General features: G+C 36.0%; 3 protein-coding genes across 3 annotated transcripts in view; 2 read left to right on the top strand and 1 right to left on the bottom strand.

The window, feature by feature from the left end:
- Positions 1–624, bottom strand: part of scn12aa (sodium channel, voltage gated, type XII, alpha a) — a 39984-nt gene extending 39360 nt beyond the window's left edge. Inside the window, exon 1 of the mRNA XM_052549492.1 lies at positions 358–624. Coding sequence (XP_052405452.1) covers positions 358–624 — 267 coding nt within the window. The remainder of the gene's footprint in view (positions 1–357) is intronic.
- Positions 625–8322: 7698 nt separating this feature from the next.
- On the top strand, positions 8323–13104 carry LOC127951134 (splicing factor YJU2). Its single transcript, XM_052548804.1, has 8 exons — positions 8323–8488; positions 8815–8915; positions 9491–9635; positions 9746–9880; positions 10086–10267; positions 11172–11307; positions 11600–11771; positions 12523–13104. Exons 1-8 carry the CDS (start codon positions 8465–8467, stop codon positions 12654–12656), a joined length of 1029 nt encoding a protein of 342 aa, XP_052404764.1. The 5' UTR covers positions 8323–8464; the 3' UTR covers positions 12657–13104.
- An 889-nt stretch (positions 13105–13993) lies between these two features.
- shda (Src homology 2 domain containing transforming protein D, a) lies at positions 13994–25263 on the top strand. Its single transcript, XM_052548802.1, has 8 exons — positions 13994–14399; positions 15619–15683; positions 15764–16199; positions 17432–17585; positions 17808–18005; positions 20528–20708; positions 21695–21814; positions 23321–25263. Exons 3-8 carry the CDS (start codon positions 15867–15869, stop codon positions 23505–23507), a joined length of 1173 nt encoding a protein of 390 aa, XP_052404762.1. The 5' UTR covers positions 13994–14399; positions 15619–15683; positions 15764–15866; the 3' UTR covers positions 23508–25263.
- The last annotated feature ends 710 nt before the right edge of the window (positions 25264–25973 follow it).

Raw genomic sequence — 25973 nt, forward strand, 5'->3', positions numbered from 1 at the left:
CATATGCATCAGACATGCAATTGCAATTCTAATGCAATTAGAAGTAGATAATCACATGGCTGTCTGTAATACTTGATTCTGATTGGTCAGTTAAAGTCTTCAACTGGCAATTGTATTAGTATGGTGGTGCTAAACTGTATACACTGTAAAATAAAAATTTCCTCTGTACGAATATATAAACATTCTTCAATCAAGATACATTTATTTGAGATTCAAATATCTGCCAATGGGGTTAACAAGATTATTTTTCTTTCCCCAAAACCTCACATCCATTAGACTTCAATTACAGCACTTATACTCCTCCTTTAAATTGCACTAAAACATCTGAAGGGCGTTTGTGACCTCAGACTGACTCACCCTCTGATTTTTGAAGTAGAAAGGGTCGATGTCCTCCAGTGGGACTCCGACCAGTCCTGCGGGGATGTCGCCAAAGATACGAGGCAGTACTTTCCCGGCCTCCAGGTCAGCGCGGGGTTTGGGCTCCTCTGTGTTCCCCGGATCCGTCTTGTTATCCTTCGTGTTCTCGGTCCGCTCTTCGCTGATCCTCTGCTCGATGGCCGCCAGAGACTCTCGAGTGTACGGTCGCAAGCCATCAGGACCCGCTGGCAAGAGCATGGTCGCCATCTTTTCATCCTGATCGTCCTGTACTAAAAGTTACTCAAAGCTAGAGAGAGTCAGACAGAAAAATAAAGAATTAGAGAGTCACTCTTTGAAGCTTTGTTTACAGCCCAGTGTCTGCGGGTTCAGTCCCTCTGGAGTCTGTAGGTGCTGTTCTCAAGGGCTTGATGCTTTTCCCTCAGTGACTTTTAAGTTTACTGGATGTACTTACCAGGGATCAGACCTGTAACATCTAAATTCCCAGTTCACAATGTAAACCTCCAGACGATCACAACCATCAGTCCGTGAGTGCTTTATAAATGTGTTCTTCATATGTGACTTCAGAAACTATTTTGGACTGTTATAAAGATGCAAAATGTCAAAACAAGTGTCATTTATTGTAAAAAAGAAAAAAAAAACTGTGGGAAGTTGAGGAAAACTGTCTTCGAAAATCCACTCAAAATCACCAAAAACAACAACTGGTTGAGTGAAAATTAAGAAAAGTAATGAGAAAAGATCCTGCAGCATTTAAGACGCATATACAGACAGTTGATCTGAGATTTTATGTGATGCTAAATATTATCTTCAAGTACCAACTGAGATTTTAAGCTCATACTTTAGCTAATATAAAGGTTTTATATTAAGATAATGCACTTGTATGTTCATAATTCTTTGAAGTCAGTTAATGATGACCTGCAAGTAAATAAATCAAATATTTAGTAGTGTATTTTGAAAATACTAAAACTTAAAGTGTTGTATATTTTTGTTATTATTATTTTTTTTTATTATTTAATGAATCAATATCGTTTCATCAACTTACAAACCCCAGTTTAAGATACCCTGATCTAATGCAATGATTTTTTATTCTTTTTATTTATTTATATGAGTGCTGGCCAATGTTTGTGTTCTGTGTATATTTATTATGTAAATATAATACAAATACATGCAGTATATATTTTGAAAATATTTACATGTATTTATATTTATATTCTTAGAATTGAAATTATAAATAAATATATTTAATATATAAACATTAAATATTTTTCTGAAATAAATTCATGAATGTGTGTGTATTAATATTTAAATAATAAATATACACAGGACACACACATATATTATGTAAACAAAAACTTTTATTTTAGATGCAATTTATCATTTGACAGCACTAATTTTTATACACTCCAAAGTTCAAATGTTTCAAAAGTCACTCGTGCTGACCAAAGCTGCATATATTTGATCAAAAATGGAGTAAAAACAGCAATATTGTGAAATGTATTATTATATGTAATAATTTAAAATATATATATTTTTTTATTATTTAAGATGGATTTTTCAATTAGTTTAATGCATCCATGCTGAATAAAAGTAATAATTAAAATGTAAAAGATTTAACTGACACCAAACTTATGAAAAGTAGTGTGATTTTTCTTCTTCATTAAAATCTGAATAAATTATAGGCAATATAACAAATACAAAATGATGCATTAATAAATATTTAAAAAATATTTTGTTTTTGCAATAGTAAGAGTTTAAATAGGAAAGTTTTCATGAAAATGCATGCATTTTATGCAGATATTAATGTCCTTGACATGTTCTTGACAGGTTTATGTGATTTATCCACATAGTTCATAATGACACTGAAATTCTAGTGACCATGTGTAAAAAGCGATTATCAATTCCATCTAGCAATTTCTTGAATGTTCAGTTCATAACATTCAAGAAAACTGCAGATTCGTGACATTCCTTTTAACCAGGACAGAATTCATTTAGTACAGTTTTATGTTGTATAAGGAATCATCCACTAAGTCCAGCATGAATAAAAGCTTATCCAGCTTTGACCTTCTCAGCTTCCTGCTTCATCTTTCATCTTGAATGGAACATTAGACTAAATTAGTGTCAGACAGGACGTCTATTAGTCAAACTGATGACTAACAGGACTGACCTGCTCTCATTAACAGCCTGTGCTTTTACTGAAGCTAAAGAGAGAGGAGAAGGAAGTTCTTGTTCCTCTTCTGGCAGACATGTTTTGATTTCTTCACCAGAAAGTGTTATCTAACCCACAGCCTTAAAGTGGCTTACAGCGGCTTGATCTGACCCACAATTCTTAGCTGTAGAGAATTACTCAGCTGTCAGTTAAGACACATTAATGTGGGACATGGCTTCTGATGTGCGTCTACTGAAAAATTTATCATCAATTTAGCACCACTTCACTTGCTCACCCATGGATGCTTTTCAGTGAATGGGTGCCGTCAGAATGAGAGCTGATAAAAACATCACAATAATCTACAAGTAATCCACACCATCCAGTCTAATATTGTTTTGTGATGTGAAAAGGTGTGTTTTTATCAGCTGTTTGGACTCTCATTCTGACGGCACCCATTCACTGCAGAGGATCCTTTGGTGAGAAATTGATGGAGTGCTTCTCCAAAATTGTTGCTATAAAGAAACAAACTCATCTACATATTGGATAGCCTCATGGTGAGTAAATGTTCAGCAATTTGTTCATTTTGGGGTGACAAAAATGAGGGTAGACAACAAATGGGTAAACTTAAAAATTACCCTCATGCATTCTGAGCAGATGTTGCATACAAACGCAACATTCTTTGGGATTGAAACCCATGACCTTGCCGTTGCAAGCACCCTGCTCTACTGTTTAAGCTACAGGAATGTTTCATTTACATATGAATTTTGCTTTTTAAATCTTGGAAAGAGACGGCTTAGTTGCCATTCACTGTTTTCAGTATGACTTCATGTAGCCTAGTGAATTTTAAGTTGGCTTGAAATGGAAGTTGTCTGACTCACTACTGTACTGTGACTCACCAACACATTTCAGAGTGAAACAGCTTATTGAGCAAGAAAATATGTGACCCTGGAGCACTTAAGTCGATGTTGTATATTTTTAGCAATAGCCAAAAAAACACTGTATGGGTCAAAATTATAGATTTTTATTTTATGCCAAAAAACATTAGGATATTAAGTAAAGATCATGTTCCATGAAGATACTTTGTAAAATTCCTATCAAAAATATATTAAAACTTAATTTTTGATTAGTAAAATGCATTGCATTTGCACAACTTCAAAGGAAATTTTAAAACTTTTTGCACCCTCAGATTCCAGATTTTCAGTTTTCAGTAATATTTGTACCTCGGCAAAATATTGTCAGATAAAATAAACCATGTAAATAATAAACCTCATAAACCATACATCAATGGAAAGCTTTTAACCATTGCTTGTTGATTGGACTGTGAAAAGTAAGCACTGCATACCAGAATGGAGACAGATGTGAATGTGAAGTAAAAAATATATAATAAATAAATGCATGGATGAAACCTTCCCCATAATCTTATTATCATTGTGTTTTTAAGCAACACACTTTTAACCTCAAGTTACTCCAGGGGCATTGAACCTACAATAAGGTGTAGCATACTGTAGGTTGCAATAAACATTTCTAATGTTGAAAACGGTGGTATCGCTTTAAATTTTGGTGGAAACCATAATTACATATGTCAGGATTCATTGATGAATAAAAAGTTCAAAAGAAGAGAATGTGTTTGAAATACTGTACAAACTTATTTTTGTTCCAACAACCTATTTTGTAGGAAACCAGACGCACAGATGATCTGCCATATGACTTGTCTCTGATCTCATTTAATAATAACAGGTCTCTGTCCTTGTACAGTATTTCTGAAGCTTTACAGCCATAACAAGGTCCATTCAGAAAATAAAAAGAGTTATTTAAATTACAAATGTGGCATATGTCTGATTTCCTGACCTTTGATCAAGCTGATTAGTGTTTAAATTAATGTTTGAAAATACCTGTATTCATAATATCAAACCATCTTCAACTAATAATGCAAAATCAGTGTGATGTGAGTGTGTCATAAAGCCGTTTGTTTGCTGATGTCAGTCGAAATGACTCACATTCTCTCAAACATAATGTAATCAAAGTAAGTCAGGATTTTGTTAATCGTCTTAACAAGTAGTACTTACACACACACACACAGAGAGAGAGGTTTTTCTCTCTCTTTCGTGCCACACTCTTGTTTTCTCTGGGTTCTTCATCTATTTGTATTGCTTCTGTTGACTGTATTAACTTTTTCAGCAGGTTATTCAATATTTTATAAAACTTATAAAAGCTGATCATTCAGTGCAACTGATTTAGGCAGTCCTCACCAAAATTCTGTTGAGTAGAATTATTGTTTTTGATGTATAATTTATTTTAATCGTATTTTTATTTATTTCATGATTCACATTATTTTTCCATTTTTGCTGACTGAGGAGAAAACAGTCAAAATTGTTGACCATATGTACATATTCAATACAACATCCAGCTTGTGTTTTTTTTATTAATTGCACAAAGCCAATTGTGATATTTCATCCAACAGACAAAAGTCACCTGACACTTTTTAATCAAGTTCACGCAGGAATTGCTTGTTCCTTCAGAGTGGAATCAATGCCAGCATGCTGAAGCACAAATATTTCCCCACAGCAAACAGAGATTGTATTACCTATTTAGTCACTTTTATTGAGACATTTCTGTGAATTAAGACAGGCCTTTGAGATCACTGCAAACACATCCATCCATCTATTTTCTGTGCCCATTATATCATTTTAAATGTATTCATAATGGTGTATAATGAATAATGTTATGCATTCTTTTTGCATCATTGATTCTGTTATTGTCCTGTTAGCTGTTTTAAAACAATCTGTACTATATAAAACACAATATAAAATAAGATGACTTTTAAATAAACAATTAGTGATCAGTCATACCGATAAATCATTATTTGCCCATTTTAAGATTGTCAGCATCAACTCTTGTATTCAGCTTGCATTCAGAAGTTAGTCATTTTTTTCATTACATTCAATCAGTTTTATGTACATTTCAGTTCCTTATTAACTGTATAATTCAAACGGTTGGTGTTTTATTTGGCCAGACTGCACTCTAGATAAAATCATTAGAATCGACATCTGTTTAAAACGAATCAAAACTCAGTAGCCTATAACGCTTTGCAATCCATTCTTACACTGTTTAAAAGAAAGCATTATAACATGCTCTAACTTTATAAATGAGTAAAATATTACTGTTTAAAATTAATGATGCATTGTAAGGTATAATGAATCATTTTAATGCATTAGAAAACATAGAAAATGCATTTGATTTTTTTTTACTGTGAAAGATATGACAGTCCTTTCCTCTAAAATGTATTAAACTCGCAACAACACAATTGCTAGCTTTCACTGATTCACTGTTCTGACTGGCATGATAAAACCAACAGATCCATACAGGATCATTAAATGGGAGGTGTCATGTAGAGTGCTGTCCCATAATGCATTATATCACTGTCCTCCCTGCAGGCCATCTGAATTAGCTGCTAAATTCCGACCGATGAGAGTCAAGTGAGGGACAGAGAGGACCAGTTGAGTTCAGACACTCAACACATATATATCCTGCTCTACATTAGTCTATATAGCAGATTGTTTTGTCCAAAGTGCATTCAAGGTACAGGGATGAAACCCACAAGCTCGACATCACAAGGGTGTCTGCAGCGAATAGAAGGACCATTTTAGTTCCCCAAAGAACGTTTTGACTTTACATTTAAAACTCTAAAGAAGCTGTTTTCTGCTGTAAACAAGGATCGTTTTGGCAAAGTTTTCTCAATGATATGAACAAATGTTCTTTTTGCAGTGTTAATCGATCAGTTATCTGGTCTTTGATAATGTTCTCATGAAGGTAACACAAAAATGTTAATTATATTGTTCATTGAACTTCCTATGAAATTAATTTTAATGCATTCACAGAACATTCAAAGGTAATAATCACAAAATGTCTGTAAAATGATTAAATGGATTTTTCCCCCAGCATTCGTATAACCAAGAAAAAAACAACAACATGTTTTAAATATAAACTGGACATTAAACTGGGTTTTCAAAACTTCTCAGACATTCTAAGAACATTTTGTGGAATGGAAAGGTTCCATGGATGATAAATATTCCTTATAGAACCACAGATGCCAATAAAGAACCTTTCAGAGTGTAAGATCAGGCTCTGTTTTGCAAAAGTTGAAAAAGTCACCATAAGGTCAACAAACAACTGACATTAGTTTCCAGGTTGCATTCACTGTTTAGACTTCCTGAAACCAATCAGCACTGTAGTTTTGCAAATTAAGATGATTTTGATACTGTCTCTGAATTTGGACTGAATCTGGATGGAGCAGACATGAACAAACTCTCATAATCCATCAGAGCATTTTTTCCCCATCAACATGCTTTCCTATGTTTTAAATTGTTCTAAATACTCAGATCTCTCAATTTATTTGCAAGTTGAATTGAAAAGGAAATCCAGCATTTTCGATATGGACTTACTATGTGCTGAGCACCGATAAGATTTTCTGTGTTAACACAATGAGAATCTAAAAACTCATCTAAAGAACCTATTAAAACAACTTTTAATGTCCAAAGAAACATATATCCACAATGCATCTAAGAAAAGAATAAGGTTCTCTGAACCATGAAGAATCTTCACTTTTAAGAATTTCTTTCTGTTATTTACATAGTTTAACATGCATTTCCCCTTTTAATGTATGCATTCAATTATTGCATGTGTAATTATACCCTCCATTTATAACATTTATACCCTAGATATATATTATCAACTTTTACCCTTTTTACTGGTAAATAAAATATTTGTCTTACATGTAAACTCCATTAATCGCAGCACTGCGTCCATGCATTTTCCATTTATTGCGCTGATGTAAATCCAAAATCCCAATCTGATCCATGATGGGTAGGTAACCACAATCCAAGAAAAAAAAATATATATAGCCTATTTATATATATATTCCGCAAAGGACCCTGGTAGATTTTTCAGACTGTCTCTTCTGCTGTAGGTACATAGATTTTCACTGAAATCTGGATTCCGCACAAATGCATCACTCTCAAATCCCACGCAACGCTCATTTTACGCGCTCCGAATTTAAAGTTTAACTCTATTTTCCCAGCATTCATATAAAAAGAACTCTATATCCCAACGTCGACCGTGATTGCAGAAGACCAGAGTGCATTTTAGCCCATTTGCTAATTTCTCCAGTTTATTTGGCGCACAGCAGCAGTTTGCGCGTCTCTCTGTGCGCAGGAACTGTTGCCAAACCCCTGCGCGCGCCCTTGAGCTGCGCTGCCGGATTACGCACATCATACCAAACATTTGCGCACGCCAAATGAATTAAACCGCAAGAAAATATGACTCTGCGACTCTTTTATTACACGTATCGATTGTATTATGTGTTTATCGACTGCTTTATAACTGTGTACACTTCGGGCGCAGCTGGTTAGACACAGAATAGTTTTAACGTAAATCTCTTGTTTACATGTTCTTAAGGTTTAAATTAACTATTTAGTCTATTTTAGTACAAATGACACTTCTGATTTACTTTCCTCCATGATATGAACATTACATCTTGTATTTTAATAAGAAGCAACATTAAAAACTCTTTCCTTTTTTCAAGAATTGATTTATTATAAAGCTTCTCCCTCTAGTGGCCTCGATGTATAGTTCTATTTTTAATATCTAAATCACCTTTCTCTCCTTAGCACATTCCGGTTTATAACAAATCTATATACTATTCATATTCATAATTTAACCCTACTTGTATTCTATAAATATGTACTTCTTTATCTCGTCTGCACTTGCTTCCTCTGGTCGCGTGTAATACCTGCGCTCTGCCGGTGGTGGCAGCACCGTGGAGCATGAGTGACTGATATACACACAGCGTATGACGTCGAGGAAGAAGAAGCGTAGCGTACAAGCGTACATTTGAGCAGTAATTTGTCGTTTATTTGTTTACATTTTAGTCATTTAAAGAAAACAATGTCGGAAAGAAAAGTTTTGAATGTAAGTACATCCTTATTTAATTATTATATTATTGTTCTGTATCTTTTTTTAAGTAAGTTAACGTTAGTTCTTTGAGTAACGTTAGTACTATCCGCATGCTATGAAGTAGCTACGAAATATAGGCATGTGAATTTGTTTTTCTAATTAAATGTGTGATGTTTTCGATGTTCATAACGTACATAAATTATATGTTGAAATAATCTTGAATACACCTCCTGAGGTAAACCTTTAAATACGTTTCTGTTTACAAATGTCATTAACGTTTCTGTGGTAAACTGTCACCTTACAGCATCTTTTCTTGTTTTGCTTTTGTTTGTTTTTCTCAGAAATACTATCCTCCGGATTTTGATCCGTCTAAAATCCCTAAACTCAAACTGCCCAAAGACCGTCAGTATGTGGTCAGATTGATGGCACCCTTTAATATGAGGTATGTTTTATTTTATATTTATATATTGTATATATATTATATATATTTTTATTTTTACAGAATAAAAGTGTAATTCAGTGTAACAATAGTTAGTATAAAAAATGTCAGTCGAACAAGAGTTATTAAATGAAATTAAAAGACTTTAAGGATGACAGCGCAGCCACAAAATGTAAATCTTTTGCCGCTATATCTTTCAAACCACTAGGTTTTCCCATTTGTCAGTGAGAAGATATTAATAAATTAAAATATAATATAATTTACTTTTTCTTTTTTATATTTAAGTAAGTGCAGGTCAGAAAAAGTATGTTATATATATATATATATATATATATATATATATATATATATATATATATATATATAAACTAATTAATTGCAAAACTAATTGATTTAATTTGATGTAGACACAAAAATAGGATCTCTCTTCTTTGACCAGTGCATATCACTAACTTTATTAAATGTGAAACGACACATAGAAAATTCTCTTGATTTCTCTAGTAGTGAGGACAACATCTGGATTTTAATTTCTTAGAGATTATATAATCTTTGAGAAAATAATGCTTGTTGGTACACAGGTGTAAAACATGTGGAGAATACATTTACAAAGGGAAGAAGTTCAATGCCCGCAAGGAGACTGTTCAGAACGAACTGTACCTGGGGCTTCCCATTTTCAGATTCTACATTAAATGCACCAGATGCTTGGCTGAGATCACTTTCAAGGTACTAGAATAAACACGCACGTCATACTCTTTAAAACACTTAAGGATTATTTTATTATTAATCTTTTGTGTTTGTTTCGTTGCATTTAATCTGATTGCTGTGTTTCACAGACAGATCCAGAGAACACAGATTATGCCATGGAACATGGTGCAACAAGAAATTTTCAGGCCGAGAAACTGATCGAAGAAGAGGAGAAAAAGATCCAACAAGAGCGAGAGGAAGAGGAACTCAATAACCCCATGAAGGTCTGCTAGAAACGTTGAAGACTGCATGTGTGTTTTATAATATTAGTAGTTTTGTTATGGATATATAGTTGTATTCTGTGCTTTATGAGTCTTTATTTATTTATTTATAAATGGTTTTCCCATTTAATACATAAAGTCTTAAAAGCATCTTTGTAGGGAAGCAAACAAAAGCCCATACCGAGTTAAAACCTGATTGTTGTCACAGGTCCTAGAGAACCGCACGCGGGACTCAAAGTTGGAGATGGAGGTGCTGGAGAACCTGCAGGAGCTGAAGGAGCTGAACCAGAGGCAGGCACAGGTGGACTTTGAGGGCATGCTGGACAAGTATAAAGAGATGGAGCGGAGACAGAGAGAGAGAGAGCTGGAGGAAGACGAACGAGAGACCAAGTAAGAAACTTTTGAGCTATTTGAAGTAATTGGCCTTTTTGCTGCATACACTATATTTTGGATTTTTAAAACTGCATTGGTCACATTACAGGTTCATGTAAAGTCAGTGTGAACCGGAAGTTGCTGCTGACGTATTTCCAACTAAAACAATATATTTAATAGAGGGCGGGGATTTGTTTAAGTGCTCCTCCTCTCTGTCTCTCGCTCACAGCAGTTAGAGGGAGGGATGTGGTTAAGGATGACGTCATCAGAGAAGGAATGCCATTCCAGAGTGGAAGCAAATGTTCCGATTTTGATTAAATATTACCAAGAAAAAAACACAAAAATGGCCAGGGGAGGGGGTTAGTGTGACTTGTAATAAGCACTTATTTTTTATAAGTGGTTCCCTGTAGTTTCTGTCAATAGAAGTTAGATGATTAAATGTTCACAATTTTAAATCCCTGAGAATATATTTATATATATATATATATATATATATATATATATATATATATATATATATATGTATATATATATATATATATATGTATATATATATATATGTATATATATATATGTATATGTGTATATATATATATATGTAAATTTATATATATATATTTTTTTTAGCCCTACAAACATGCAAAGCATTATTGTTTTTATTGATAAAAATAAGATTTTTTCACCTCAAATCGTGTGGCTGTAAATTGCTGCATCTAAAATATGCTTCATGTACAAAATGTAAATATTCCTATGCATGTTAACCTAAAAAGTGTTCGTATTGTTTACCATGTACTTTTGCATATCATAATAACTGCACCTTTATGCGGTCGTATGCATTCACAGTGAAAGATTTTTTTCCCGAAGCATTTCATGTCAAGATTCAGAAGCATAAATGACTTCTCTTTTCTCTTGCTCCACATAGAGAGATGTTGGAGAGAGCTCTGGTCAAACGACTGAGGGACTCGGACTCTGAAGAAGAGACAAAAGACCAAAGCAGGAAACACGTGGCTGATAATCCCACAGACATCCTCACCACAGACAGGAGCACAGGACCACAGGTGGAAAGAAAGACAGCAGCAACTTCTCACATAATAACTTTTCAAATTCTCACATAATAATTTCAGCTCAAAATGATAGTTCATAACCATTTGTTTATTTGTCACCAAAAATATAAACCAGGATAAAGGTCAGCCAGACATTGCTGCAAAATAAACACTCACAAGGGTTGGTGACTTTACAAAAATCAATTGTTCTTTTAGCTTACATGTGTTTTCCTGATGTCTTTCTGTTCATCAAACGCCCGTCTGTTTCTCTCATTAATGTTTATGCTGTTCCTGTTGATCTCCACAGGGATCATCGTCTGTGGGCGTAAAGAAACAGAAGGTGGAGAGCTGGGAGAGGAGTGTCGGAGGTCTGGGTGTGAAGGGAGCTCTGGGGTCTCTGGTGAAGAGGAAGAAACCGGCGGATTCTGCCTGTAAACCTGCTGCCGCTGCGCCACGACAGACCACTGACACACAGACAGGTCCATGATGATATGATTTGCTGCTCATGAAACCGTTCTGGTTATCAGTAATGTTGAAAACCATTGTGCTGCTTCATATTTTTGTGGAAACTGTGATCATTTTGTGAAAACTTTTAATGAATTGAAAGTTCAAAAGAACACCATTTATTTGAAGTAGATTTTAAATGTCTATTCAAAAAAAAGAAAAAAAGTCCATTAAAGTATTAATCTCTACAAAAAAAGAAAGAAAAAGTTTCCCCAGATTATTAAATGATGGCGTGTATATATAAATGTAATTTTACATAATAAGCATATAAACAAACAAAAATAATAAATAAATATTTGTTTTATTAACATTTTTTATTATTATTAACTTTTTTTCACTGTTTTACTAATATAAATTGTATTAATATAACTAATAAATAGACCTTTTAAATATTATTAATAAATCTAAACTGCAATTTTGTTTTATTTATATAGTTAATAGATAGATATTTATTATTTAATAAACCAAAATGGCAATGGGTCTATATCAGGATATAAAGAGTTATTATTATTATTATTTCTCTAGATTCAAGGAATGGTACAGATGTGAAGTACGCAAGCCATTTTTTTATTATTAACTGGTGGTGCAAAAAAAATTAAAGGGATTTGGTACCTATGATAAAACCCACTGCAGTTTCCAACATAAACCTTAATGTTTTATTTATGTATCAGACATAGTTCAGGATTTTGCCATCTTTATTAACCTGTGCTTTCTCTGTCTTTCCAGATCATTCAGGCGCAGGTGCTGCCCAACCTGAGTCCTCCAAAGCTTCAAATAGACAACCAGTCGCATCTCAGAACGGTTCTTCTCTCAGCCTCTTGGGGGCGTATACAGACAGCGACGACAGCAACTCTGATTAGGATGGAGGGAATGCTGTGGCATTTTGAATTTGTTTTTAGACCAGCAAACCTTGACCACCATTCTTTTCACAGACCACTTTAAGTTTTATTAACCTGGTCTCTTTCAAAGTGCAATCCAAAAGATTAGTATTTTTCAGTGATTAACTTTTTAGCTGGAGGAGCATTGTTTATGAGAAGCTTTTTCCATTGCCTGGATTTCATTCGGTCTGTTAGATCTGCATCATCCCGCTGTCTCTAATGTTCTCTATAATGTGCTTCTAATGTTTAATGCACTCTATAATGTAATATTTGTTTCTCCATGTTAGCTCAATCAATACGAGGAAATGCATTTGAGGGAGATAAGTGAATCTGAATCTAATTTCCACTGATCATCTCTAATCCCTCTCTAATCTCATTTCATCTTCCCAAACATCCAACAAATAAAACGTTCCTCGTGTTTTGTTTCCGAGCACAGAATGCTTTTTCAATTGTGTTGGTTTTAGCAAATATTTTGAAATATATTTCAGATATATTATTGTTTATCAAATATTTTCTCTATTGTAAGCTTCAGAAAGGGCATTCTTAAACCGCTGAGTTAAGGCTGCTTTGTGCCTGACCAAAATTCAGTGTAGGCACAATGCAGCATAACAATTAGACTAAATTATGTTGTTTCACACCCACTTCAGCCCCTAGTATCAAAGTATATGCATTGTATTGATGCATAGTATCAATATAATGCATCACATTGTATGCCGTCTTTGAGCAGCATGAAAAGCCATTTCTTCCATGGAAAAAAAATTATAATTATTATTATATTATAATTATATTATATTTATTATAATTAAATTATAATAATTATATTTGCAACTTTTTATGTGATGTCTTAAATTTCACACAATTCTGAGGAGAAGATCAGAAATTTGAGATTTAAACTCGGGATAAATATAATAATGATTCATTTTATGTGCAATTCTGATAAAGAAGTCAGAATAGTGAGGATAAAAAGTCAGAAGTATCTGATAAATACTTGCGGTTCATTTTATTATTTGAAATAGGCTTTCATATTAAAGTATTGTATATTACACCTAAGCGCCACTTCAGAAGTGCTTCTGTGTAACCTCTGCAATGTAAATTTGGCAAAAGTTACTCAATTTGACATTCAGCTGATGGCATTAGTGGCTTGTTTTGGTGTTAAAGGTAACACTTGCTAATGTGACGTTAACCCAATCCATGTGTGGACTAGCCATTATTTACCATCTCCCATATTGATCCACCAAAGTGCCGGTGACCCTACAGTTTGACCTCTGTATGCTAGTGGAGAAGGTGTTAATGAGAGCTGGTGTGACAGATGGGGCATGCATTAATTTGTGGGTGTGTGTGGTTAAACCAAGGCCCCTGCTTACATGCATTTTATTGCACTTATTGCAAATATTTTAAAATATATTTCAGATATATTATTATTTATAAATATTTCATTTCAAAACCTGCACTTTCTTACTCACTGTGCTTTGTAGACACGTGCATCATTTTGCACAGTACAAGCCAAAGCACGAGTCAGCGTGTGAAATGAAATGCCTCAGCAAGAACAAAGACAATGCAACTCTCCATTGGGCTTCAACAGCAAGCTTATGTGTTGTTCATCAGCTGAGCTGCAACAGCCGATGCGACTCGTCCAGCCATCTGCACGTGCACACGCTCGTCACTTCTGAGACTCCTCTCACAGCTGCTTTATATATACAAACTTCCATCCGTCATCATTGAGAGGTGAGTGTTTTGCAAATGTTCTGGGGCTTTATGAACTGTTTTTATGAGTTATAACTGTCGTGTTAGACGAACAATTTGAACACACTCGTCTGCGAGTAACATTATCCATCGGGATCGCGTTGCATAGTTAGCCAGCAAGCAAACCGGCTAGCAAAATGCAGCTTGAATTAGTTGGTTTTTACTTTTGTGCTCCAAATGAGTTCAGCATTCGAAATCGGTGTTGAATTTATTGGAGTAATCAGGTATATAATCTCATTTATCGACAAACAAAGGGACTATAATATGAGGTAACGGAGTTTACAGACGTTAGCCTGGCTGCTAACATTATTTTTAATCTTTAATGACAGTTTTTGTCTATTGCAGTCTAAGAAACATCCAGATCTCTGTTATGTGCTGAATTAAAAGGGGAATAATAATAAAGTGGGTGTGTACAGTTGGTGCATGTTCATATTTTGACAGGATTCTTTACAAAGATTGAGCAGTGGTAGTAAAACTTTATTTTTGAATAATATTGATTTATTTGACACTTATTTAAAATAATCACCAATACGTTTAATTTATCACCCAAGTGCAAATACGTTAGTTTAAAGCTTATCAAATCATATTTATGACGATAACTGTTTGTTTAAAGGAACCGCTCGCCAGAATTTTAAATTATGTAACGTTAACGGTTCACTCACGTGGAATTTGTTCCAAATCCTATTGTTTTCCATCGTCCTTGAAACACAAAAGCAGTTATTAGGCTAAATGTGAGCGGGACTGACAACCTCAGTCACTATTTACCTTCACTGCATCATTTTTTTATCCAATGAATCGTGTTGTTTAAACAGTAAAATGAGCATCATGAAAAGTTGCTTTTATAACTAATTTGGTTTATTCTAAGTCATATGAGAGCTTTCTGTGAAGATAAATACCTAAATTAAGTTATTATTGACTAAATTCTCGATTGACAGACATAGTCAACATTCACTTTCATTTTGAGAAAAAGAACTGCTTAGTCATTCTGCTAACTAATTACTTTTGTGTCCCATGGAAAAATGTAAGTCATACAGGTTTGGAACAACACGAGGTTGAGTAAATTATGACAGTGTTTTGAGTTATTACTGTAATATGTCTTTTCCAGTGGGGCTAAGGGTGAAGGCTTAATTAAAATACCCCACATCTGCCTTACATTTCTAATGCTTTTTTAATACATCATGTCCATGCTTTTGCTTTCCAGATCAATTTATTCCAAGCAAATAGGTGCTGGATATTCTATAGCATCGATGCATTTGGGAAACTGAGGTGAGGTATTGCACAATATCATATTTGCCATTTATTGACAATCTGTGAGTAATAAGTGACTTATTGGTTGGGTGTTTCAGGATTTATGGACGGTGTTCAATGGAAGAACTAGGATAAAGTCCTTTAAGCGTCTCCTTTAGCGTATTTTTGGATCAGTTTCGTTCTTGTCTTGGTCGTAGACCCATGGCAAAGTGGTTTAGAGATCACCTAAGTTTTGGCAGCAGGAAAGGACCGCCACAGCCCCCGAAACCCGACTACACCGAAAGCGAGATCCTACGAGCCTACAGGGCTCAGAAAGAGCTGGACTTTGAGGACCCTTACGAACCCTTGGAGAACCGGGTGCTGAACCGCTCCGGGTCGGTGAAAACATTCCCAGCGTTTGGCACGGTGCTGTCTAACGGTGTGGAGGTGAAGATCGTGTCTCCCAAACACAGACTGATAAAAGTGGAATCTCAGGAATTTGGGTGTAGCAGAATACCACTGAACATCGTGACCTTTGAGGAACCGCAGGCCCCTGTAAGTTCTTGTTTTCTTAACACAAATAGAGCTTAACTGGGTCTTACTGGTCTCTTATCAGTAAGAATGATGTGCTTTAAAAGGTTTTCTGTGTTGATGTATGGAAAAAGGATTGCGACTGAGCAAGAACCAATCCCAGAAAGTGTAAAAACATAGTTTTGTACTGTATTTCTTCATGGTAAGTAATTGTGATTTCATGCATTTTTCCTCTTCTAATGTGTACTTGAATGACAAATGTTTGTTTCAATGCACATTAATTATGTGGTTGTTTATCTTGACGTTGAGACCCTCCATTTAATTTCTTTCATCAAGAATAGGTCGGTATATCATAAATAAGGTGGTTATGAGTCGCAGGCATTGTTTTACTAGAATTACAGTAATGTGTGATTGGTTTAGAGTAGATTTGTTTGGTGCACGTTTTATGGATGGGTTTTGCGGATGTCATAACAAAGCACCCAGTCGCACAACTCGCTTGTGTTTCCTGAACTGATTGTCTTTTGTCATCAGAGGTGAAGGGTAGGAGCATTGGGAATCAATTTCATTAACCCAAATACATTTAATCCCAATGCCTGCGGGATTTATAGACTCTCACACCAGCCCCCCGTCCTCTCTCTTTCTTGCTTGTTTTGGTTCTTAAAGGCATTGTGTCCAAAAATCAAAATGTTATGTCACTAAAAAATTTGGTTCATATATCTCCTTTGTCTCAGTGAAGGAAAAAAAGAGCAAAATGTTATTTTCTGTGCAGTGTAAGCATAATGCAATGGCTGAACATTTTCATACTGGGCAAAAGAAAATTATAAGAATAATTTTAGTGTTATTTATGTACTATTAGGCCTATAGTGTACAAATATTGTCCTATCCTTACAAACCATACATCAATGGAAAGCTTATTTATTCCGCTTTCAAATAATGTATAAAGCTCAATTTTGAGAAAATCTCAATGACTGGTTTTGTGATCCAGGGTCACACATGTAGTTAGTTCATTTTATATTTCAGGTTACGTTTATTTTAGTACATCAAGTTAAACTAAATGAAAATGAGAAGTACTAAAAATGTTTATTATGGATTTAGATTAATTTACTATATGGCCCTAATGGATTAAAATGCTGGGTTGAAAATGCTTCATTTGTTTTTGCTCAAAAGCTGCATTCTGTGTAAAACTCTGCAGCTGTCTTCGTTTCTGACTCATATGATCATCATGATCACTCATCATCCTTGTTCTTTTTCCCCAGGTGGTTCCCTCGGCTCCTGCGGTCGGGGAGACTGATTACTCGGACCCGTTTGACGCCAGGCCGGACCCGCGGCCCAGACCCGGCTGGGAGCAGAACGCCGTGGAAGCCTGCAGCAGTTACATGGAGCCGTTTGAGGCCCAGCGATTCATAAGCGGTACAGCAGCTCACCACTGGATCTCTTATGATACCAAAGAGAGCATTTATTCAGCCACTGGTATTCCAGTCGCTATAATTTATGGTCTGGACTGTGGTATGTGGTAATTTTGTGTATGTTTTTGAAGCTTGACAACTCCAGTCCTCATTCAGTGTCTTAATACTCATACGTAATGTAATATTGTGTCGTCTGGTTCAGTTGAGTGTGTCTGTCGTATGTCAGGGCTCCAGCACAGCTCAGATCAAGGCAGAAACAGCCCGCAGCTGTACGACAGCCCGTACGAGGAGAGAGTTTGGCCCCGTGCGGCCCCTGAGGAGGACGAGAGAGAGAGCCGTCTGCCCCAGGATGACGAGAGGCCGGCGGATGAGTACGACCAGCCCTGGGAGTGGAAGAAAGAGAACATCTCCAAAGCCTTCGCCGGTAAGACTAATGTCGCTGCTGGATAGAGAAGGGCTCCATCCGCACCAGTACGTTTGCGTCCTCTTTTGAGAATGTAGTTTACACACTATAAGAAGGGTCTGAAATAAACAGACAGCAAGTGGCAAATATGAGTAGATCAAACAGTGATATTTGACAGTCAGCCGGTGTTTGGGGGCAGCTTCATTTAGTTTTTTTGCCAAAATAAAAGCCCTTGAAAGCAAAGTAATAAAGATGGCCATTAATACTAGTAATCAAATTGACTGTTGTTCTGTAGAAGACTATTATATATAATTGATAGTATTATAGCAAGAGTTACAGTTATTTCTTTATTGATTTGTGTATTTTAAAACAAATAATTGTTGTAATAAAAATTACATATTTTGAATAATAAACTTATTATTATGCATTACATGTTTACTGTTATAACAATAATATTTTTTCTTTAGTGATTCTTTTATTGTTAGATTAAAAAATAAATATTTATAATTATAATAAAATAATTGGTCTACTCAGCAGTGTTATATTAATGTATGTATTTAATGAGTCTTTATTAATATTTTTTTAATATTTATAATTAGGGATGCACCGAAATGAAATTCTTGGCCGAAGCCGAAGCCGAATAATAATGAAATGCTTGGCCGAAGGCCGAATACGGAACGCGGTGTTTCGCATTTTTTCCATTTATTTTGCCAATCTGTCACCTTTTTCAGGCCTTCTGAGTTTGCAGGTATGAACATGAGATGCAGCACTAAACAGTCTCTCACTGTTGGTGCTTGTGCATGGAGCAGACGAGTACCTGCAGAATAGTTGAACATTTTATTGCAGTTTTCTGACAGTTGCTCATTTCAAAACGAACAATGTCTTCAAGATAATGAAATGGTTGAAACCCAGTGTAGGCCTACTATTTTACTACACTGAAAATAGTTCAGAATTTTCACAAAATACATATAAAATATAGGTAGTAACACTTTATAATGTTTGTTAACGTTATTGCATTAACTAACAATGAGCAATACATTTGTTATGGTATTTATTAATCTTCGTTAATGTAAGATAATAAAAAATATTTAGTTCATGTTAGTATAAGTGCATTAACAATTTTAACAAATAGGCCTACCACTTTTGATACTTTTTAATTCAGAAATTACAAATGTGATACTTAATTTTAATACTGTATTAGTAAATGTTAACATTAAGATTAATAAATGCTTTTAATAAGGGTTTTTCATTGTTAGTTAAAGTTAAAAATAGAAACTACTTATAAAGTGTTACCATAATCCAAAATATAAATAAAATCTTAAATTAATTTCCCATACAAGGAGCCTACCTGCGTGCCATCTGCGCCAGGTCAGGAAAGTGGCCTTGATTATTGCCACAGCCCATATAGAATCACAGACAGCAATTATTTTATCAGTTTTAACAATGAAGCTATGCGTCAGATTTCATCTTCATATAATATCCAATTTTGAATCCTTATCCAACCAGGGTTTAAAATTAGGATTGAGGGGACAGCATTTCCCCATTGTTGCTTTAATGCTTTGTCTCCCATTCACACCGACATTGTCATAAACATCATAAAAAATTCTTTTAAATGATCATACACCTTCTTGCTACATGCTGCTGTCGCCTTTTTTTTTTTTTTTTTGATGACGCGTCGCGCATGCGGCGGACGACTGTGCGCCACTGGTGGCTGGTGTTGCCAGATTGGGTGTTTTTTCGCTACATATTAAGACCCGTTTACGGTGTGTTTTAGCCGGGCTTTCGCCAGGAAGGCTCTATAGAAATCTGGCACCCTATTGAACGAAGTTAACCTGAGAGAGCGTGCCGTTCACAGACACCAGAATGAACGAGTTGACAGTAACGTTCATCAGGCAGTAATACAGCACGTTCAGTTCACGTTCGCCCAAAATATGAACGAGTTCATGAACTATGGTTCAATGAACGCGTTCAGGCACAACACTGCCCATCTAACTGTTGAGCAGTCGAGCTTGTCCTCTGTCTTGCAAATGGGTTATTCTCTTGGAGGATCTCATCGAACATGTCAGACAGCGAGACTGTGCGCGGCTCATCTGTAGTACGAGCCAGTTTACTCTCTGAGCTGTTTTCATCTCCTGCGCTGTGCATCACCTGACAGTCTCCATCACCTAGCGGCTTTCCCAAATCCAGAACAATGTCTGCAAACGGCCGTTTTTGCATCTTTATCTGACACTTTTTAAAGTGTTTCCACACTGCTGACATGTTTGCTGCATAAAGCGCGCGCCTATCACTCTACGCGGGTTATTTGATTGCGTCATTAAAAACGTCATTGTTCGGCAAAATTTATTCGGCCTTTTTACTTATTCGGCCGAACACCGAAAGTGCTTTTTTGGCTATTTTCGGCCGAATAATTTCGGTTGCCGAACATTCGGTGCATCCCTATTTATAATATACATTTTCTTTATATGTTCATATAATAATTTAATGTAAAAGTGTATAACATTTTAAATATAAATAAAATTTGAACCTTTTTTAATGTTTTGTAGTAACTTTTGAAGCCAGAGACCGGGATCAATGCACGCTGCCCCGTGACGAGGCATCGAGGAAGGCAGGAGCGTCCAGAATCAGTCCTTCGTCCAGCAGAGCCACCAGCCTGCACAAACCCAACAACACGCACGGCATCCTGGGGGAGAGAGTGGATCCCACGCTGCCCCTGGAGAAGCAGGTGTATGTATTAACCCATGAATCGCCTGAGCTGTGCTGCTAACAGGAAACTGTATTAAATACTTCAAAAGTGATTTAAAGCATTATTAAATATGTGTAAAGATGAGTACACGTGTGATGTGGTGTGGTGAAACATTCAGGAAGGTTCTGTGGTGTGCATATGTAGCCAGTTGAATTCAAGAGAAGAGCATTCTGCTAAAATGTCATGTGCCATCACTATTTATTACACCACCCAACCTCATATTTGCAGAGTGAAACCCAATACACGTTGATTCCAAAAATAGTGTCTGTTTTGCTCGGTCACAATGCATTTCATTGCATTTTTGCTTCCAGCAATCATTTGTAAGGTGGAGAAATCTTGTTTTTATCGTTTCATCAGCAGAACAACTGCCACAAAGACACGATTCCTGTCTTCATTTAAGCCAGATGACTACTATTTTTCATTTCATGCATGTTTGAATGATTGCGAAGACATTATTTATGCCTAATCCTGACTTCAAGGATAAAATTAAGAAGAATTATGCCCGGTTACTGAAGAAATTACAAACATTTACCAGATGTTTCCTTCCACATCTGTGGGTCTTTAGTACATGCAAACAGCCACATAAAATGACAGTTTTTGTGGGAAAATGTTTATTTATAAATCAGTTTTTATACATTTCTTTGACATTAAATGTATGAATGAAATCCGTTGCAGATTGTAAGTTAAATTATACATTTTGAATACTACTTTTTGTCACCAAAAGGTTTGATATTTAACTTTAGTAAGTGCATTGCTTATCTATAATTTGAACATTTGTTTGCTGTTTTTGTGAAAAAACTATATTTGATTTTCCTTCGAGATTCATGGCTGTGTAATACTGTCAGTGAATTGTATGCAATCACTCTCCATTTTTTTATATAACAGAAGTATTGATTCTCGTGATACTTCCCCGGTGTTGATATCAGCTGCTGAAACCCTAATAGATGGCCATCTGTGTGTGTTTCAGATGGTACCATGGTGCACTGACTCGCTCAGAAGCTGAATCTCTGCTCACGCTGTGTAAGGAGTGCAGTTACCTGGTGAGGAAGAGCCAGACGAGCCGAAACGACTACTCACTGTCTCTCAGGTACACAACCTCAGTGTCTCGGGTGTACTCTACAACCCAAAAATTCTTCAGGAGCATGGTTTACAGTCTTTAATGTTCAGTCATTCAGTCACATGTGTTGTTGTTTTGATGCTGCTGCAGTTCAGATTCATGTTGTTGTGACTTTCCTCCGAGCAGTTTGGTTTGGTTCAGTCCCTGAGTACAAATTAACATCTTTGTAGAAACAAGGCCGCTGATGACTTAGTGTGCTGTAAATGTCCATTAAAGCGCCAGCCACCGTTTCGTGCTGTGAACTGTGATTGCTTTCAGATGTACAATAATTGAAGTATTCGTCCCACATTCACATTTGTTTCATCAAACTGTCTATAAATAGAGCAAACTGTTCTTGCTAAAGTAGGTTTCTCTTTCTGTATTTTTATGGGAAATGTTTCTGTGGTTATTTAAAGACATTAAAATAACTGTTAAGGTTTCATGTTTCTCTGTACACTAAATCACCGCCGATATTTATATGATTATGTACGACTGTAACTAGTCTAAATTAAAATTTTTATATACTGCTCCAGCTATTCTAAGTGAAGCATTTAATATTTACATTCTTTTGTAATTTTGAAACCATACTATCATAGAGACTTGAGGGATGTTTTGATTAGATTTTGGCAAGTAAGAAACCAATTAGTAACCAATCTGAACACCCTAGCAACCATATAGCAACGCCCTGGCAGCCATCTGGTACTTTTTTTGCAGCCTCTTTCTATTTCTCTTCATCTAGAACTGCTCTCATTTATTGATTTAATTTAATTTTTTTTTTTTTTTTTCATGCTACCTACATATTGTACTGCTGGAGGGCAGTTACGTCTACCTATTCTAGTTCATTGCAACTATTTTTATGTGTAAACATCTTTTATGTAAAAGATCTTATTCGGGACACTACTAAATAAAAAATAACATGCATTTTGTATGATTTTGTTAAAATTATTTACATTTTCAAAGATTCTGCAAGGGGATCACACACTTTCGCATTCCTGTGTTTGTGTGTGTGTGTGTGTGTGTGTGTATCAGATGTCTCTCTGAATATCCCAATAATGTCTTAAGATGGGATTTAAATGCTTAGTTTGATAAGTTGATTAATATTTCACAGCAGAAAACACATGAAGCACGAGCTGAAGGCAGGCTTTTGTACAGTTATACTAAAAAGACCTTTTACTTGCTAAAAAAAAAAGTATTAACTATCAATCAGACAACAGAATGCATTTAGCAGATTATTTTCAACAGCAAAGTTTTATGTTTATCTTTTAGAGGCCTTGTAAATTGTCATATGAAATATGAAACTGTAAGCTTTACAGGGTTAATATAATATATTTTAGCTTAAGTTAACAGTAACAACACCGTTTCACCTACTACTATTGTTGTATAAACAGTATAGCGGCGTCTCTGCCGTCTGACACATTTCTGCTGTTCCAGGTCGACCACACAAACTCAGTGACTTTCTCTCTCCCCCACCATCTGTCTGTCCCCGTGTCTCTGCAGGAGCTGTCACGGGTTCATGCACATGAAGTTCTCGCAGTCTCGTGATGGGAAGTTCATCCTGGGAGAGAACAGTCCTCCGTTTGATTCCATCCCTGAAGTCATTCATTACTACACCACCAACAAACTGCCCATCCGCGGAGCCGAACACCTGTCTCTGCTGTTCCCGGTGCTGGTGCAGACGCTCTGAGACCCCCCACACACACACACGGTTATCACGCGCTCGCTCGCACACAGACACACTCAGGGCTTCACTCAGACGGCTACTACATTCCTTCATTTTCAATCACATATCACAGGCTCTTCCAGAGTTTGATTCGTGTTTGGAGTGGGAATATGATTTTTCAAGCGTGTGATCAAATTCATCCCTGGTGTGAATGAAAACACAGGTGGCCTGTAGTGACACTGTATCGATGTGCGACACGCGTGTGAAGAATATTTTCCGCACCACTGGACTCTAAAGTGTCTTCGTGTCACACTGGGAACTGCAATATTATTACTCTCTCTGCTCTAAACTCTGCATGATAGATTTAACATCTGAGGATAAAATGTAGCCCGACCAAAGTATTTCTAAAGATTTTGCTAAATACTAAAAAGCAATGATGTACAGTTAAAATCCTATTCTCTGTAGGATTTCTTGATTTTAAAAAGTGAAATAATTCACCTGAAGAGACGGTTGTCATCATTTGCTCATTCTCATGTCAATCAGAAGAACCTGTTTCTTTCTGCTGAACACAAAAGAAGATATTTTTAATTATTTTTTTATGTTTTTTTTTTTTTCATGCATGCAGTGAAAGTGGATGGTGACCATGGTTGAAATACTCTACAAAGGACAAAATCTGCATAAAATTCTTCTAGAGCCGTACATTAACTGTGTGTGAAGAACATTCTCATTTGTGTTTTGCATATCCAAACTAAGGCAGAGGGAAATACATATATAATAACTTAAATTCTGGTATGTTTATATCATTATTAGAGCATGCTGTTGGTCACCATCCTCTACATTGTATTGCAAATTTAGTACTGCTCTAGTAAATTTCTCTTTTTGTGTTCTGCTATATAAAATCATGCTGCTTTGGAATGACATGAGCATGAGTGAATAATGATTGGACTTTAATCTTGGGTGACTGTTAGGAAAAACGAGGGTCTCTTTTTAGGTACAGGAAGCCAGCCCTTAACTTCCTTTTGTCACTAACTAGAAGCAGTGAATCATTGTTAAGCTGTAAGGAAGTGAATATATGACACTGGAATGTTCCCAATGTGACTTTCGCTTGTCCGGATGTCCATCTGCAAACATGGATTTGTTCTGCTCCCAGAATCCCGGGCGGCTGAGGATGATGGAAACAGGAAGTGATGTCCTCTGACCATCTTAAAGCTGCACTTTCATTGGCTTCAGTGCTTGTCGCATGACAGAAAGCAGTCATTACTGTGGCATTTGGCTTCACTTAAGGCAGCTGTCTCAGTGCTACCCGTCATTTCACTCACGCTTAGTGTCGCCGGCTCGTTTCTGAGGACTTCTTAGCAATGCTTAAAGCTTCATGAGAAACCTTACATGAACCGTCTCCTCTTAGTTAATCTGGGTTTATGTGATATTTGAAATAAGGTCACATATAATCATATGCCGTGTTTGTTAATGCAGATGAAACTGGAGCATATTCCTCTGAAGAAAAACACAATCTTCTGCTGTGTAGTGAGTGTTATAGTAAACCGCTTTCAAATGAATTAGGGTTTGGGATCAGTTTACTTGCACGTCCTCCGAACACACACACACACACACACACACACACTATACTTTGTTTAGACACAGGGTTTCTATTGCTATAGAGATCCACACGGTAGCTATTGTTTGTTATAATGACTAATTTTACTGTGTTTTTGTTTTTTCTATTTGCTGTTTTCCAGCTTTTCATTTCTTTGGAATAAATTAGGAGTTGTTTTCTAAAAATGAAGTGTGTGTGTGTTGAATTGTCGTCAGATCCTGATTGGATGTGACGTTACTGGGCTGAAGGGTGAACCGTGTGTCTCAGCAGAAGGCAGCCAAAAGGCTCCTTCTCATAAAGCCTTCATGCAACACACTGTAAAAAAAATAGGTCAGACCTCCTCCATGTGACCGAGCTTTTACACACTCTGTTGGTGACTGAGCGCTAGTGCTTCTAGGTGTGTGTGTTAGTGGGAATCAGATTCAGTACAGCTGATGTATGCAGTCAAGACCATGCTCATCTGAAACATATCACTCGGTCGCAGATGAGAACAACCAGCTTGGTGACTTTTGTAAAGCACTGTTCTCATAATGCTCTCGTTTTTGTTTGTGCCTTTCTCTAAACCAACAATTACTGGTGTTTGCTTCAAAACACCAAGCCTAAGGTCAGAAACCTACTCTTATGTATGCAGATGTTTGACCAGGATCTTGAGGATTTTTTGTATATATGTGATATGTGTTCTCATCCTACTGTGGCTGTAATTAATCTCTCCCTCCCTTCCTCCCTCTCTCTCTCTCTCTCTCTCTTTCTCTCTCTCTCTCTCTCTATATATATATATGTGTGTGTGTGTGTGTGTATACACAATACGCTAGAAATTCAGGTAGTCAACAGTCTTAACTTGCTTATCAAGATTCTCAAACTGTTGCTCTACCATGACAGTAGTTGATCTGAAACAG

This window comes from Carassius gibelio, chromosome B2 (genome assembly GCF_023724105.1).
Source record: "Carassius gibelio isolate Cgi1373 ecotype wild population from Czech Republic chromosome B2, carGib1.2-hapl.c, whole genome shotgun sequence".
NCBI classification, from domain to species: domain Eukaryota; kingdom Metazoa; phylum Chordata; class Actinopteri; order Cypriniformes; family Cyprinidae; genus Carassius; species Carassius gibelio.

Bases quoted from the DNA above. Each gene is read 5' to 3' on its own strand.
- shda (XM_052548802.1), top strand. From the start codon at position 15,867: ATGGCAAAGTGGTTTAGAGATCACCTAAGTTTTGGCAGCAGGAAAGGA. The intron at 16,200-17,431 runs GTAAGTTCTTGT...CTTTTTCCCCAG, and splicing joins TTGAGGAACCGCAGGCCCCT to GTGGTTCCCTCGGCTCCTGC. The intron at 21,815-23,320 runs GTACACAACCTC...GTGTCTCTGCAG, and splicing joins GACTACTCACTGTCTCTCAG to GAGCTGTCACGGGTTCATGC.
- LOC127951134 (XM_052548804.1), top strand. From the start codon at position 8,465: ATGTCGGAAAGAAAAGTTTTGAAT. The intron at 10,268-11,171 runs GTAAGAAACTTT...TGCTCCACATAG, and splicing joins GAAGACGAACGAGAGACCAA to AGAGATGTTGGAGAGAGCTC. The intron at 11,308-11,599 runs GTGGAAAGAAAG...TGATCTCCACAG, and splicing joins ACAGGAGCACAGGACCACAG to GGATCATCGTCTGTGGGCGT.